This window comes from Macaca nemestrina, chromosome X (genome assembly GCF_043159975.1).
Source record: "Macaca nemestrina isolate mMacNem1 chromosome X, mMacNem.hap1, whole genome shotgun sequence".
NCBI classification, from domain to species: Eukaryota; Metazoa; Chordata; class Mammalia; order Primates; family Cercopithecidae; genus Macaca; species Macaca nemestrina.
This window is the reverse complement of record NC_092145.1, coordinates 122,290,493-122,302,949: the sequence shown is the minus strand read 5'-3', so window position 1 is coordinate 122,302,949 and position 12,457 is coordinate 122,290,493. Positions and strand designations below refer to the sequence as shown.

The following is a 12,457-nucleotide window of genomic DNA, read 5'->3' as shown; positions in this document are numbered from 1 at the left end:
AGAAATTACATCCGTATGTTGGGAAGCAGGAAAAGTTTCACTATGGAGGTACATAGAAGGATAAGTAGAATTCTGAGAGGCAGAGATGGAGGTGTAAGGGGAAGACAATGAAGCCCATTCCTAATAAAGCAGACCAGTAGTCTGAGCAAATGAGCAGAGGAAAGGAGTTTGTCTTGAAGGCTTACCAAGTGCCAGAAACACATGCTTTTATATATATTACACTGACCCTATGACAACAAGGAAGGTTAAGTATTATATTCTCATTTTGTAAATGAAGAAATTAAGTTTCAGTGACTGTTGGTGTCCAGTGTCAATCTTAGGTGTGTCTGACTCCACAGCCCTTGTTCTTTCCACTAAGTTAGACTGAAGAGATCAGTCTGATCAAAATTAAGAATCAGCAAACTTTTCTCTAAAAGGCCATATAGTAAACATCTTAGGCTTCCTGGGCCATATGGTCTCTGTCCTAACTAACCTATGACATTGTAGCAGAAAGCAGCCACAGACAATACATAAAGGAATGGGTATGGCTCGGTTCCAATAAAACTTTATTTGTAAAAACAAGTGGCCAGCTAGATTTGGCCCAAGAGCCATTGTTTGTAGACTATCATAATACATTACTACCATAAAACTACCTATTACCAAATGAAGATTGTAAGGAAAAGACTATTGAGAGATAAAGCTAGAATTGGGAATTATATAGGAAAATTAACACTTATTTTCATAATTAGGAATTCACTGAAGACACTGGAGCACATGTAAACTGAATTGCACCTTAGGAAGATCACTGTGGAAAGTGTTACGCAGGACAGATTGGAGAGGGCAGAGAATATAGGTTTGGAAAATACATAGCAGATTATTTAAACTGATGGCCTTGCCTCAGATTTGACTGAGAAAACAGAAGTCATCATATCTGATCCACTTGATCTCCTCACCAACAAACATACACAACTACCTATATTTGTACCCAAGTTCTCATTTGCCTGTTAAAATGTAGGATGTGTTTTTCCTGTTACCAAAGACCACTCTCTATGCTGGCCCCTCCTGTTTTGCAAGAGCTTTACAACTTTGGTTATACTTTCTCTCCTCTGTGCTATCTCCCTCTCCAGGACTACTGGCTCATTCATTACCAGACAAATGTGCTCCAATATTTTCTATTGAGCCCACATCCCCCTCTAGCTGCCAGACCATTTCTCTGCTCCACTTCATTGGCAAATACACAAACGAATTATATCTGCTCATCTTATCTCCTCTTCATTTCCTCATTTCCCATTCATAACTGACTCTTAACACTCTGGCTTCTTCCCTGATCTTCCCCTAGAACTGCTCTTGTCGAGGTCACCAGTAAACTCCATTATACCAAATCCACTGGATACTTCTTTGAGCTATTTTCCCTTGATCTTTGAGCAGTACTTTGCATTCACGACACTACACTGTCCTCATTTCCCACCTCCTGCCTTACTGGCTGACAAAGCTGAGGAAGGCTTCTTTGCCAGCTCTTCCTTCTCTACCTCTCAAATATTAGACGTTCTTAGGGCTGCATTCTGGGCCCTCTTCTCTTCTGACTCGACTCTCTAGCAGGTGATTTCGCCAACATCCATGGATTTTATTATTATTTTAAATAGAGAGAGGGGGTCTTGCTATGTTGCCCAGGCTGGTCTCAAACTCCTAACTTCAAGCAATCCTCCCACCTCAGCCTCTCAAAATACTGGGATTATAGGCATAAGTTACCATGCCCATCTCTTTTAAATACCATCTCTATGTTGATGGCTTCCAAATGTATATTTCTAGTCCAGGGCTCTCTTCTAAACTTTAGGCTTGTGTTTCAACAATCAGCTCGATATTTCTACTTGGATGCCTCACAGATATCCAAGGCTTGGTTCTTAATTTTATTCCTCAAATGTGTCAAGCTTCCTCTTGCTTAGGAATCATCCTTGATTCCTCACTTTAATTCACACCTATGTGTGGTGCATTCATTAAGTTTAGCAAGTCCGGTTGGTTTTTATGTCTATAATGTATTTCACATCGTCCCTCTTCTCTTTTCTTTTTCTTTTCTCCATCTACTCTGCAAACACCTTGGTCCATACATTATCACCTCTTGCAAAGGGCTCACAAGTACTCTTCCTATTTCTAGTCTGGCCTCTGTATAACCTATATGGAGGTAGAAGTGATCTTAATCATCTTAAAGTGGAAATAGGACTGGAATACATTAGTCTACTGCTTAAAATCTTTTAATGACTTTCTATTGCACTTAAGAAAAACATTCATATCAAGTAGGTCTTCATGGCTTATAAAACCATAAATAATTTTTCACTGTCTCTTTCTCCAATACCGCTTTGTCTTAACATTTCTCTCACTTTCTAGCCCCACTGGTTGTCTTTTTCTTCTTAACTGCCTCCAAACCTTTGCCTATATTATTTTCTTTGCCTGTATTATTTTCTTTGCCTGAAATACATCTATTCTCCTTGTGTAGCCATCCCTTTCTTATCCTTTAGCTTAAATGACATCTCCTTAGTAAGACGTATCCTGATATAGTTTTCCTCCATTATAAAGACTGAAGTCTGTGAATGATTTAGAAAATGTCACAGTATATGTTAGACACAACTTTCAAAATAAGTTTTATTAAGAAGAGAGTGTTAGCAGTCACAAGAAGACAAGAAGAGATGGCATTTCCTTTTGATCTAGCTACAAAATCATGCATATTTTCACATTCAAATCTCTGGGACTGAGAAACAATTTTCTCTAAACCATAAATGTCTTTTTTCCTTGTACACACTACATACTGCTTGTCAGAATCTACTACTTTTTCCATGTCCAGGGCTGAAGAGTACCATTAGACACTGATTCTTATTTCAAAAGAAAACATACAAAAGTTGTGGGTCAGGTGCAATAAATCAGCTCATTACCAAGGTCCTAGTTAGATATAATATCCCATTCCCATAGCCCACAATTCTTACCTGAGTTCCCAATCCTGTATTACCTCAACCCTTTGCCTAGCTTCCGGATCTCAAAGATACAAAAATTATCTGTTTCTAGACCCTGATTCTTAGTCCCTGATGACAGGTTTATCTTCTTAATTTCAAATTTACTGCTTACTTTCTGATCTCCTGGTCCTGGTTTCTTGTCCTACCCCTATCAAATAGAGAAGTATGTTGGCTATTACACATAAAACTGCTATGAATCTTCAAAAAAATAAATATGTTTTGAAACTTCCAGTAATTTTCAGAAAAGGAATGTCTCCTTCAAAAATTATTTGCCATTTACTTCAAAAAATATATGTCATTGGAACAATAATTTGAAAACACACGAGAATCCCTAAATTTAATTTAAGAGAGAATATTCCCTCTTTAGACATCCTGCAGTAACATACAGACACTCCTAAGATACACAAATATCTGTAAAGAAAATTAGTTAGAATAGGTATAGCATAGTGAAAGAGCTGGGATTACAACTTAAAACGTGAAATCTGTATCTAACAGGTAGTGAGGTAAAGGTATTAATATTAATCATAACAACATTTACTGAGGTGTTTCTAGAGGTGCTGGGCTCAATGCTAATTATTTTATATGCCTGATCTCACTGAATCCTCTCAATCACTCTCTGAAGTCAGTATTATTAAATCAATTTCAAAGCCAAGGAAACTGAGGCTTAGAGAGGTTAAGTAACTTTCCCAAAGTCAGTCACACAGCTAGTAAATGTCAAAATTGGCGTTTGACCCCAGATCAATTTAACTCCATATTCCATGCTCTTCACCATTATGTTATACTGCCTACATATAGAATTTCACATAGATCCGGAAGACCTGCATTCAAATTCTGACCACTTCATTTACAAGCTGAGTGACCTTGAGCAAGTCACTTGATCTCTCCAAGCCTTGCTTTTCTCATCTCTGAAATGAGCACTGTAACTCCCTCCTAAGTTCATCGAGTGGTTTCAGGGTTTAAAGGGGATACAGTTAAGGAAGGTGCTATGACTGTTACCCACTGCTCTATAAAGATATGCTGCTGTGGTTACATGGCAGTCTTGGGGCACCGATGGTGCTTTCTATTTGTAAGGATATTCCTGGATTTGAGTTCAAATGAGGGATGTTAGGCTCTAACCAGGGAGAGAACAATTTAAATAACTGGAGAAAACATCTTAAGATAAACATAAAAACAGGAATAAAAGGCACATTTATCCTGAGAGCAGACAGAGTGGCAAATGTTACCTGGTTCCTCTGGGTGCATGAGGTCCTGTTCAGATAAGACGCTCGGTAGGAGGTTACTCTCAGAACAACGTGCAGAGACCGAATTGGGGGGAAAACAAGCAGAAAGGCCAAGAGTCCCTTCTATTGGAGGTAGTGTTCTCATCATTGAAATAGAATCTGGAGACCTCTCCTTTAAAATAAGCAGGTTAAACAAACTATTAAATGATGTTATAGATTTAATATTGATATAAACCTTCCTAAAAGTTGCAAAAATATTTAAGAGAAAGAGTTCAAAGTATGCCAACACTCCACAGCATTTACTTCTTAATTCCCAAAGGCTCAAAAACATTTTGTTCTGTTGTCTCTGTATCTTAGTTGCTCTAAATTTCAATTTGGAAGCTTTATTTTTCACATAACGGGGGAAAAGTGTGTGTGCATTTTCTCCACACTCCCTAAGAAACAAAAAATTACTTAGAAGATGTAAATTAACAACAACTACAAAACACTGATGGGGTATTTGTCAACTTTTCCATATATGCTTTTTCAAACAAAACACCAGATTTAACCTTTTTACTTCAAAAGAAATATGTTGGCTATTACAAATAAAACTGCTAGGAACCTTCAAAAAAACATGTTTTGAAACTTAGAGTAATTTTCAAAAAAAGGAATGTCACCTTCAAAAATTATTTACCATTTACTTTAAAAAACATATGTGCCACTGGGGGGGGGCTTGATGGCTCATGCCTGTAATCCCAGCATGCTAGGAGGCCGAAGCTGGTGGATCACTTTAGGTCAGGAGTTCGAAACCAGCCTTGGTGAAACCCCGTCTCTCCTAAAAATACAAAACAATTAGCCGGGCATGGTGGTGCGCGCCTGTAGTCCCAGCTACTCAGGTGGCTGAGGCAGGAGAATTGCTTGAACCCAGGAGGTGGAGGTTTCAGTGAGTCAAGATTGCGCTAGTGCACCCCAGCCTGGGCAACAGAGTGAGACTCTGTCTCAAAAAAAACAAAAAACAAAACAAAAAAACCCCAAAAAACAAAACACACACACACACACATATATATATGTCATTGGAACAATAATTTTAAAACACAGAAGAAAAATCTCTAAATTTAATTAAGAGGGAATATTTCCTCTCTCTAATTGAAGTCCTTATTCCTTTGTTTTCCCATTTCATTGTTTATAGTGTACAATCTTCCACTGCTCATGAGGCTTAACTGAAAGACAAAAGAATGTAGCATTATATAAGTCCTACAGAGTTCTGAACAACGTAACATTGTTCCTATAGTCAACGATACTGTATTGCACACTTAAAAATCTGTTAAGTGGGTATATTTGTTGTATTTTTACTACCATAATAAAAAAAAAGCATATAACAAGGTGAAATTCAAGCCACATGCAGTTGAAAAAACAATTCAGCATTCAATGTGAGGTGATAAAATAGGACTATAAAAGGATGCTTTTATAGCACCATTGTCTATATGCAAAGGTTTTCTATAATTTAAATTTTCCAGTTTGTGTCTTTAAAAAAAGCATTAAGCTTTTCTGAATTTTTCTGAATTAACTCTAAAAGTTTGTAAGCACTTAACTCTAATAATTTTATTTAGCAAATTTATCTGAGAAGACCCTTTGATTTAAAAAGAAAACAGATTTTTTTCTTCTACTTTTCTTTGCAGTGCTAGATAACACTATTATACAGAATAGGCCACCACTGTACCCTCTCTCTTCGCCGCATACGTGCTGATAGAGTTCTCTGCAGTACATTTCCTGAGGTTAAACTGCCATACGGCAGAAAAGTCGCCACAGATAAGCAAGTATCACTTATTTCATCGAATTCAATTTCTTTTGCCACACCACGATGAGGAGCAGCAAAAACTACCATGTGACATCCACCACAAGCAACCTGCAGCATAAATCCACAGAAAAACGAATCAACATTGGCTTCAAACACAAATGAGTTTTTAACAGTTATCAGCTGTAAGACATTTACTTAGTGATAGGCTTCCTAGACAGACTGACTTGGTGAATCTGTCTATATGTATGTGTGTGCACAACGAGAATGTGTACACAATATGTATAAAATACGTACACAATTGGCCGGGCGTGGTGGCTCAAGCCTGTAATCCCAGCACTTTGGGAGGCCAAGGTGGACATATCATGAGGTCAGGAGATTGAGACCATCCTGGCTAACATGGTAAAACTCCGTCTCTATTAAAAATACAAAAAATTAGCCGGGTGTGGTGGCGGGTGCCTGTAGTCCCAGCTACCTGGGAAGCTGAGGCAGGAGAATGGTGTGAACCCAGGAGGCGGAGGTTGCAGTGAGCCAAGATTGCACCACTGCACTCCAGCCTGGGTGACAGAGCAAGACTCCATCTCAAAAAAAAAAAAAAAAAAAATGTACATAATTACCATACATATTCTTTAAACACTGTGACTGAAAATTAGAACAAGTTTAATCCACCATTTAACTTTCAATTTAAAATAATATAGAGAAAAAATACTTGGCAGATTACATTTCTCCTTACAGTTAGAAAATGTTATTTTAATCTGGGAGAAACATTAAAAACGTGAAAAATTGCTCAGAGAAGTTCTACTGGAAGAATTTTTTTTTTTAAAGTATAAATCAGTCTCTTGGGCTAATTATGTCTCTAAGCCCTCTTTATATGAACATTTTCTAAGTTTAATGCTTAAAAGTAAATCCTTAGAGGAAAATAAATGCAAGTATGCATGATGACAGAACAATAAAAAATGAAATCAGCATTCAAAGAATTTTGAGAAATAAGTCATTTTCAAGAAAAATGCTTAAAAAAACCCATAGTGCAGTATTTTCTGTACATAGGTTCTAGATATTTTATAATGTTCTATTTTTCCTTCATAATACTTTAAATTTTAACATTTATATATATTTTTGTATATCCCTTTTAAAAATTGTAAGACTATAATGAATAAGTCCTCAATGAATGAGGACGTGGTTATTTCATTCATCACTGTATACAGTACTTTGTATTTCTTTTTTTCTGTTTTTTTTTTTTTTTTTTTTTTTGCGATGGAGTTTTACTGTTGTCGCCCAGGCTGGAGTGCAATGGCACAATCTCGGCTCACTGCAACCTCTGACTCCCGGATTCAAGCAATTATTTTGCCTCAGGATCCCAAGAAGCTGGGATTAGAGGTGCCTGCCACTATGCCCAGCTAATTTTTGTATTTTTAGTAGAGACGGGGTTTCGCCATGTTAGCCAGGCTGGTCTTGAACTCCTGACCTCAGGTGATCTGCCCGCCTCAGCCTCCCAAAGTGCTAGGGTTACAGGCGTGAGCCAGCGCACCTGACCAGTACTTTGTATTTCTTATACTTAGCACACTATCTTACCCATAGTAGGCTTTCATTAAATGACTATCAAATCAATAAATGAAAGTGGTCCATATTATGAGACACTGAGTCTTTGGAGGACAAATTTCAATATTATCATCAAGTCATCAGAATTTTCAAAAGTCAAAACTAAACTGGCAAAAATATTAAGAAACAATACAGGTATGATGCATGATGGTGATGTGACACTGAAATAATACATCCTTAACCTACGAAAATTTAGCCCAAAAACCGTATCTTCAAAACTCTTTATTTTTTTTTTTTTTTGAGACAGGGTCTCACTGTCACCTGGTCTGGAGTGCAGTGACACGACCTCAGCTCACTGCAACCTCCACCTTCTGGGTTCAAGCAATTCTCATGCCTCAGCCTCCCGAGTAGCTGGGATTACAGGCGTGTGCCACCACACCTGGCTAATTTTTGTGTTTTTAGTAGAGATGGGGTTTCACCATGTTGGCCAAGCTGTTCTTAAATTCCTGATCTCAGGTGATCCGCCCGCCTTGGCCTCCCAAAGTGCTGGGATTACAGGAGTGAGCCACCGTGTCCCACCAAAACTCTTTGTTTATTATCAGACTTTCTGCTGAGCAGGATTTGAGAGTCTAACATTTAATTCAGCAAATATTTACTAAAGACTACTGTGAGCAAGGTACTCTGCTGGGTGCTACACAAGATACCGAGTTTGCAGGCATGGCACAGTCCCAGCTTTCAACAGATATATGAGAACGAAGCAGAACAGTCAAGATTTCAGCAAAAAGGAAGATGCTAAAGGAGGACAATTAGGAGCAACACATTTTCTGACTGGCATAATGTCTGACATTTGGCTTCTAGGAAACAAGTACATTTATTAGATATATCTATGATACTCTTCCATACAAACATAAAAGTACTTATTTTCTATGAAATACTGAAAGATTCAAATACAGTAATATGAAAATATAAACAGGGAAATGTGATAGCCTTACCAATTTAACTATAAACCTCAAAAAATTAGAGCACAAAGTAGGAGTGAAGTGATTGGTAAAATTCTCCAGTCCAAGTCCTAATTTTCCGTGGCGACCATCTCCAAAAGTATACATAAGGCCGATATCTAAAAAGCAAAAATAATGAAGAGAATTATAAAAGTGTTACTTGTATGGATCTACTTGTAAACAGATAAATATGTTAACTCATACTGCAATTCTAATTATCCCCCTCAAATTCTGCATTGAATTTACTCTATTGATCTTTCCACACTCTCTATGGTCTCTGTGGTTCTTCATGTAACATCAGGCAATAAATATTCTGAGAATAAATCAATTAACCTTGGTGGTTTGTGAAGCTGATGATCTGTCATGCAAGGCAGTGTGTGGAGCAGCAGCAATACAGCATGAGAGCCTGAGATACACATCATATATTCCAAGAGAAGGAGAAGGAGATGCTTGTATTCTGGTCCCTACATCCCAACAGTCTTATTTTCCTTTTTCCTCAGGTCATTGATAGATCAGAGTTTCTCAACTTTGGCATTATTGACATTTGGGGCCAGATAATTCATGGTCGTGTGGGTCTGTCCTGTGCACTGTAGGATGTTCAGCAGCATCCTTGGCCTCTACCCACTAAATGCCAGTAGGACAACTCCACTGTGTCTTGGGGAGTGGGATGTGCATAAAATCTCTACAACTAGCTTAGCGTAACTAATCTGGCTCCTGGGCTGTGGAATACTGTTGAAGTAAATGCCATAAGTGAACAATGCTAACTAATTCCTATACCAAAACTTGGGTCCCCTCTGAAGCTGGGCCCGCAACGATGATGAGTAATCTTGTCACTTCTCACCAGTTAGCCCTTTTGCTTACTGACATAGCAGCTATTACGAACCTTCACACTCCTTTCTTCAAGCCACTCCTTCATACCCTCCATCTCAACTGGGGTAAGTGCCAGGGAAGCAGAAGTAAGGGGGGGCGTTAATATGGTACAAAGGAGGGGAATTTTCCTCTAGTCTGGGGATTAGGGAAGGCTTTCAAAGGGAAACCTAAAGGATGAGTAGGGTTTAGCGGCACGAAGAAGGCAGCAAAAAATCTTCAGGCAGTCAGCAGTACATAGAAAGCCTCTGAATCAAGAGCAAACGTGGCTTGGGCAAGAAACTGAAAGGCAACTAACACGCCTGGAGCACCAGAGTGGTAGGAGATGAGTCTGAAGAGGTGAAAAGGGAGTGTCCTATTAGTTCAGATGAAGAATTTTTGAACTTTTATCTTAAGGACATTAAGAAGGAAAATGAATGGTTTTAAGCTGGGAAACAATTAGGTCACCTTTGGGGACCTCTGATTTAAGATGGCAAAGTGACTGCATACTAAGCAAATCCAAGAGAACTGACTGAAAGATCATTAGAAATAATAATATAATTCAGTAAGGTGGCAAGTATAAAAATAAATTTACAAAAATAAGTAGATTCCCTGTAAATATGTAAATAAGTGATATTCAGTGTTTGGACTCTTTATTTATTTTTTGAGATGGAGTCTCGCTCTGTTACCCAGGCTGGAGTACAGTGGCGCGATCTCGGCTCACTGCAACCTCTGCCTCCTGGGTTCAAGTGATTCTCCTGTCTCAGCTTCAATAGCTGGGATTACAGGCACGCGCTGCCACGCCGGCTAATTTTTGTATTTTTTTTTTTAGTAGAGATGGGGTTTCACCATGTTGACCAGGTTGTAGACTCTTATAATTCTTACTATTAAGTATTTATGTCCTTCTTTTATATATACTCCTTATCGTCTTTATCCCTTCTTCCTCCTTCTTTTCAACCTGATTTCTTTACCCAAATGTTTTTTTAAGGTTTGCCTTTTAAATTTGATTGTCTTTTGCCTGAAAAAAACAAACCCTGATCCAAGCTGCCTGATGGCACTTCCAACTTCAGAGAGCTTTTAAAAATATGAGCCACTGGCTATAATGGGGAACTGGCAAGGCCTTGCAGATAACTCACTACGTACTTCTCATTAGTACTAGATGAAAAAAAAAAAAAAAATTCCACACCACTTGCTCTTTAGGGACGACTGATGAACAAAAAGGCAAACAAAGTTAATGTTTAATGATTTGTGCTATAACTCTTTTTATCAGGAGTAAAGGTACTATGAAAATTTAACTAAATAATCAAATTGTATGTTAGATGACAGATTAAAAACTATGTATTTACTATCAGTGGCAGTTTAGAGTTCATGAAAAATGACAGTAGGGACAGAGAAAGTGACACTAGGACCCTATAGTTAAGGGATACACATCAACAACTCTTAGTAGATGACGAACAAATAATACTTTTCATATTCTATATAATGCTATTTCATGATATGTTCTCAAGAGCATTGATACTTGATAATGGGCAGGTCATCCTCTCTGAAAGGTTCTCCGGGGAAGAAGGAACAGTGTATATTTGCTGATTCCTAGTTTCCCTAGCCAGATACCATTAGACGAGCAGTACCTTTTTCAGGAGCTTTTTCATAGCGGGAGCTTTTCAGAAAGAAGGGAAAAAAGTAGAAATGCTAGTACATGGATTATGTCAATATACTAGATGATTTCTGACTTTCCGATGATTCACTCCATTTTTAGACAGAAAGAGTGAAATTATACACCCTTTTGTTACAAAGCATTGAAAACTGAGGACTATATCCATTACCTACATATATGTGACTGAATCATTTAGGGGAGAATCTTTACTGAGTCCTACATTATTAGCAGCACATAGTTTTGAGGCTGAGAAGTGGGCTCAAAGGAACATTTCCCTGCATGAAGGAGATACCACATTGTGGAAGAAGGTATCCACTTATTGGTCTCTGAGGGGCCTTTCTCTCTAACACTGTAGAAAGAGAAGGAAAGGAGTCATTCCCGAAAACGCCTCCAGATGGCAAAAACATGAGAATCGACTCGGCCTGAATGCAGCTCTGTCAGACTGAATAGGAAGAATGTTTTAAAGTAAGTTTCTGCTTGTGGGATTTTTTCCTTTTGGCCTGAGCAGAGTTAAGAGCCTTCAAACTGATATAATTTCAAAAAGATTCCTGTTTTCTGCCAAAGAATAATACTATGGTCTAACTTCTGACATCAGCAGGCTATTGTGAGGTTCTAAATCTTGGGATCATTTACATGTATTCTAAATTGAATTAAAATAATAAAAAGGAGCTCACGACTTTATACTTTGGAATAGTAAACATGGAATTCCATTTTTCTCAGTCATGAATTCCTTTACTTAAGTTAGATACATTCATTCCAGATATAATTTATTTTGTAATAAAATACACCCCGTTCTATAAATATATAACAGAAATTCTAATCCATACCTGTTATCAAAGCTGTGTGATTTTCTCCACAAGAAATATAACTTATTGTATGATCCCTAATATTCTCAATGACTTTGGGTTCTGAAGTTTCAAAAAGAAAAGTGCCAAGACCCAGCTGACCAAACTGTCCCAGGCCAAAGGTATACACAGCATTCTCTGAAACGAAAGGGGCAAATACAAGAGAATCATTATGGAAGCAGACACTGGTACCATCATATCTGGAAAAATTGTGACATTCAACCTTTTATAGTGAAGGTTAAGTGCCTCTGGGGGAAAAAAAACCCATTTAAGAATACTTAACATTGAAGTATAAATCTTTCAATGACGAAGGAAGAGAAAAATGAAAAGGTACATAATTATAAAAATTATGACATGGGTATGATTTTATCTTTTATACATAAACATAAAAGTTAGGTAAGTAACAGGTATGATACAAGGCACATAAGTCAGGGAACTACCTGAAACGTCCCCATAATTACATCGGCTCAAAAAGTACCAACTATCGGCCGGTAGCTCACGCCTATAATCCCAGCACCTTGGGAGGCCAAGGCGGGTGGATTGCTTGAGGCCAGGCTTGAGACTGGCCTGGCCATCATGGTGAAACCCCATCTCTACTAA

The 12,457-nt window shown here is 38.0% G+C and overlaps 1 protein-coding gene across 14 annotated transcripts in view; it reads right to left on the bottom strand.

Moving 5' to 3' along the window:
* LOC105463251 (retinitis pigmentosa GTPase regulator) overlaps positions 1 to 12,457 on the bottom strand; it is a 59,325-nt gene that overhangs the window by 24,223 nt on the left and 22,645 nt on the right. For 13 of the 14 annotated variants that reach the window (XM_071088952.1, XM_071088950.1, XM_071088948.1 and 10 more), the window contains 4 exons: positions 11,840 to 11,995; positions 8,507 to 8,631; positions 5,901 to 6,086; positions 4,205 to 4,373 (listed from right to left, as the gene is read on the bottom strand). In XM_071088952.1, the coding sequence (XP_070945053.1) occupies positions 4,205 to 4,373; positions 5,901 to 6,086; positions 8,507 to 8,631; positions 11,840 to 11,995 (636 nt within the window). The remainder of the gene's footprint in view (positions 1 to 4,204; positions 4,374 to 5,900; positions 6,087 to 8,506; positions 8,632 to 11,839; positions 11,996 to 12,457) is intronic. The other variant, XM_071088949.1, reaches the window with a different exon arrangement.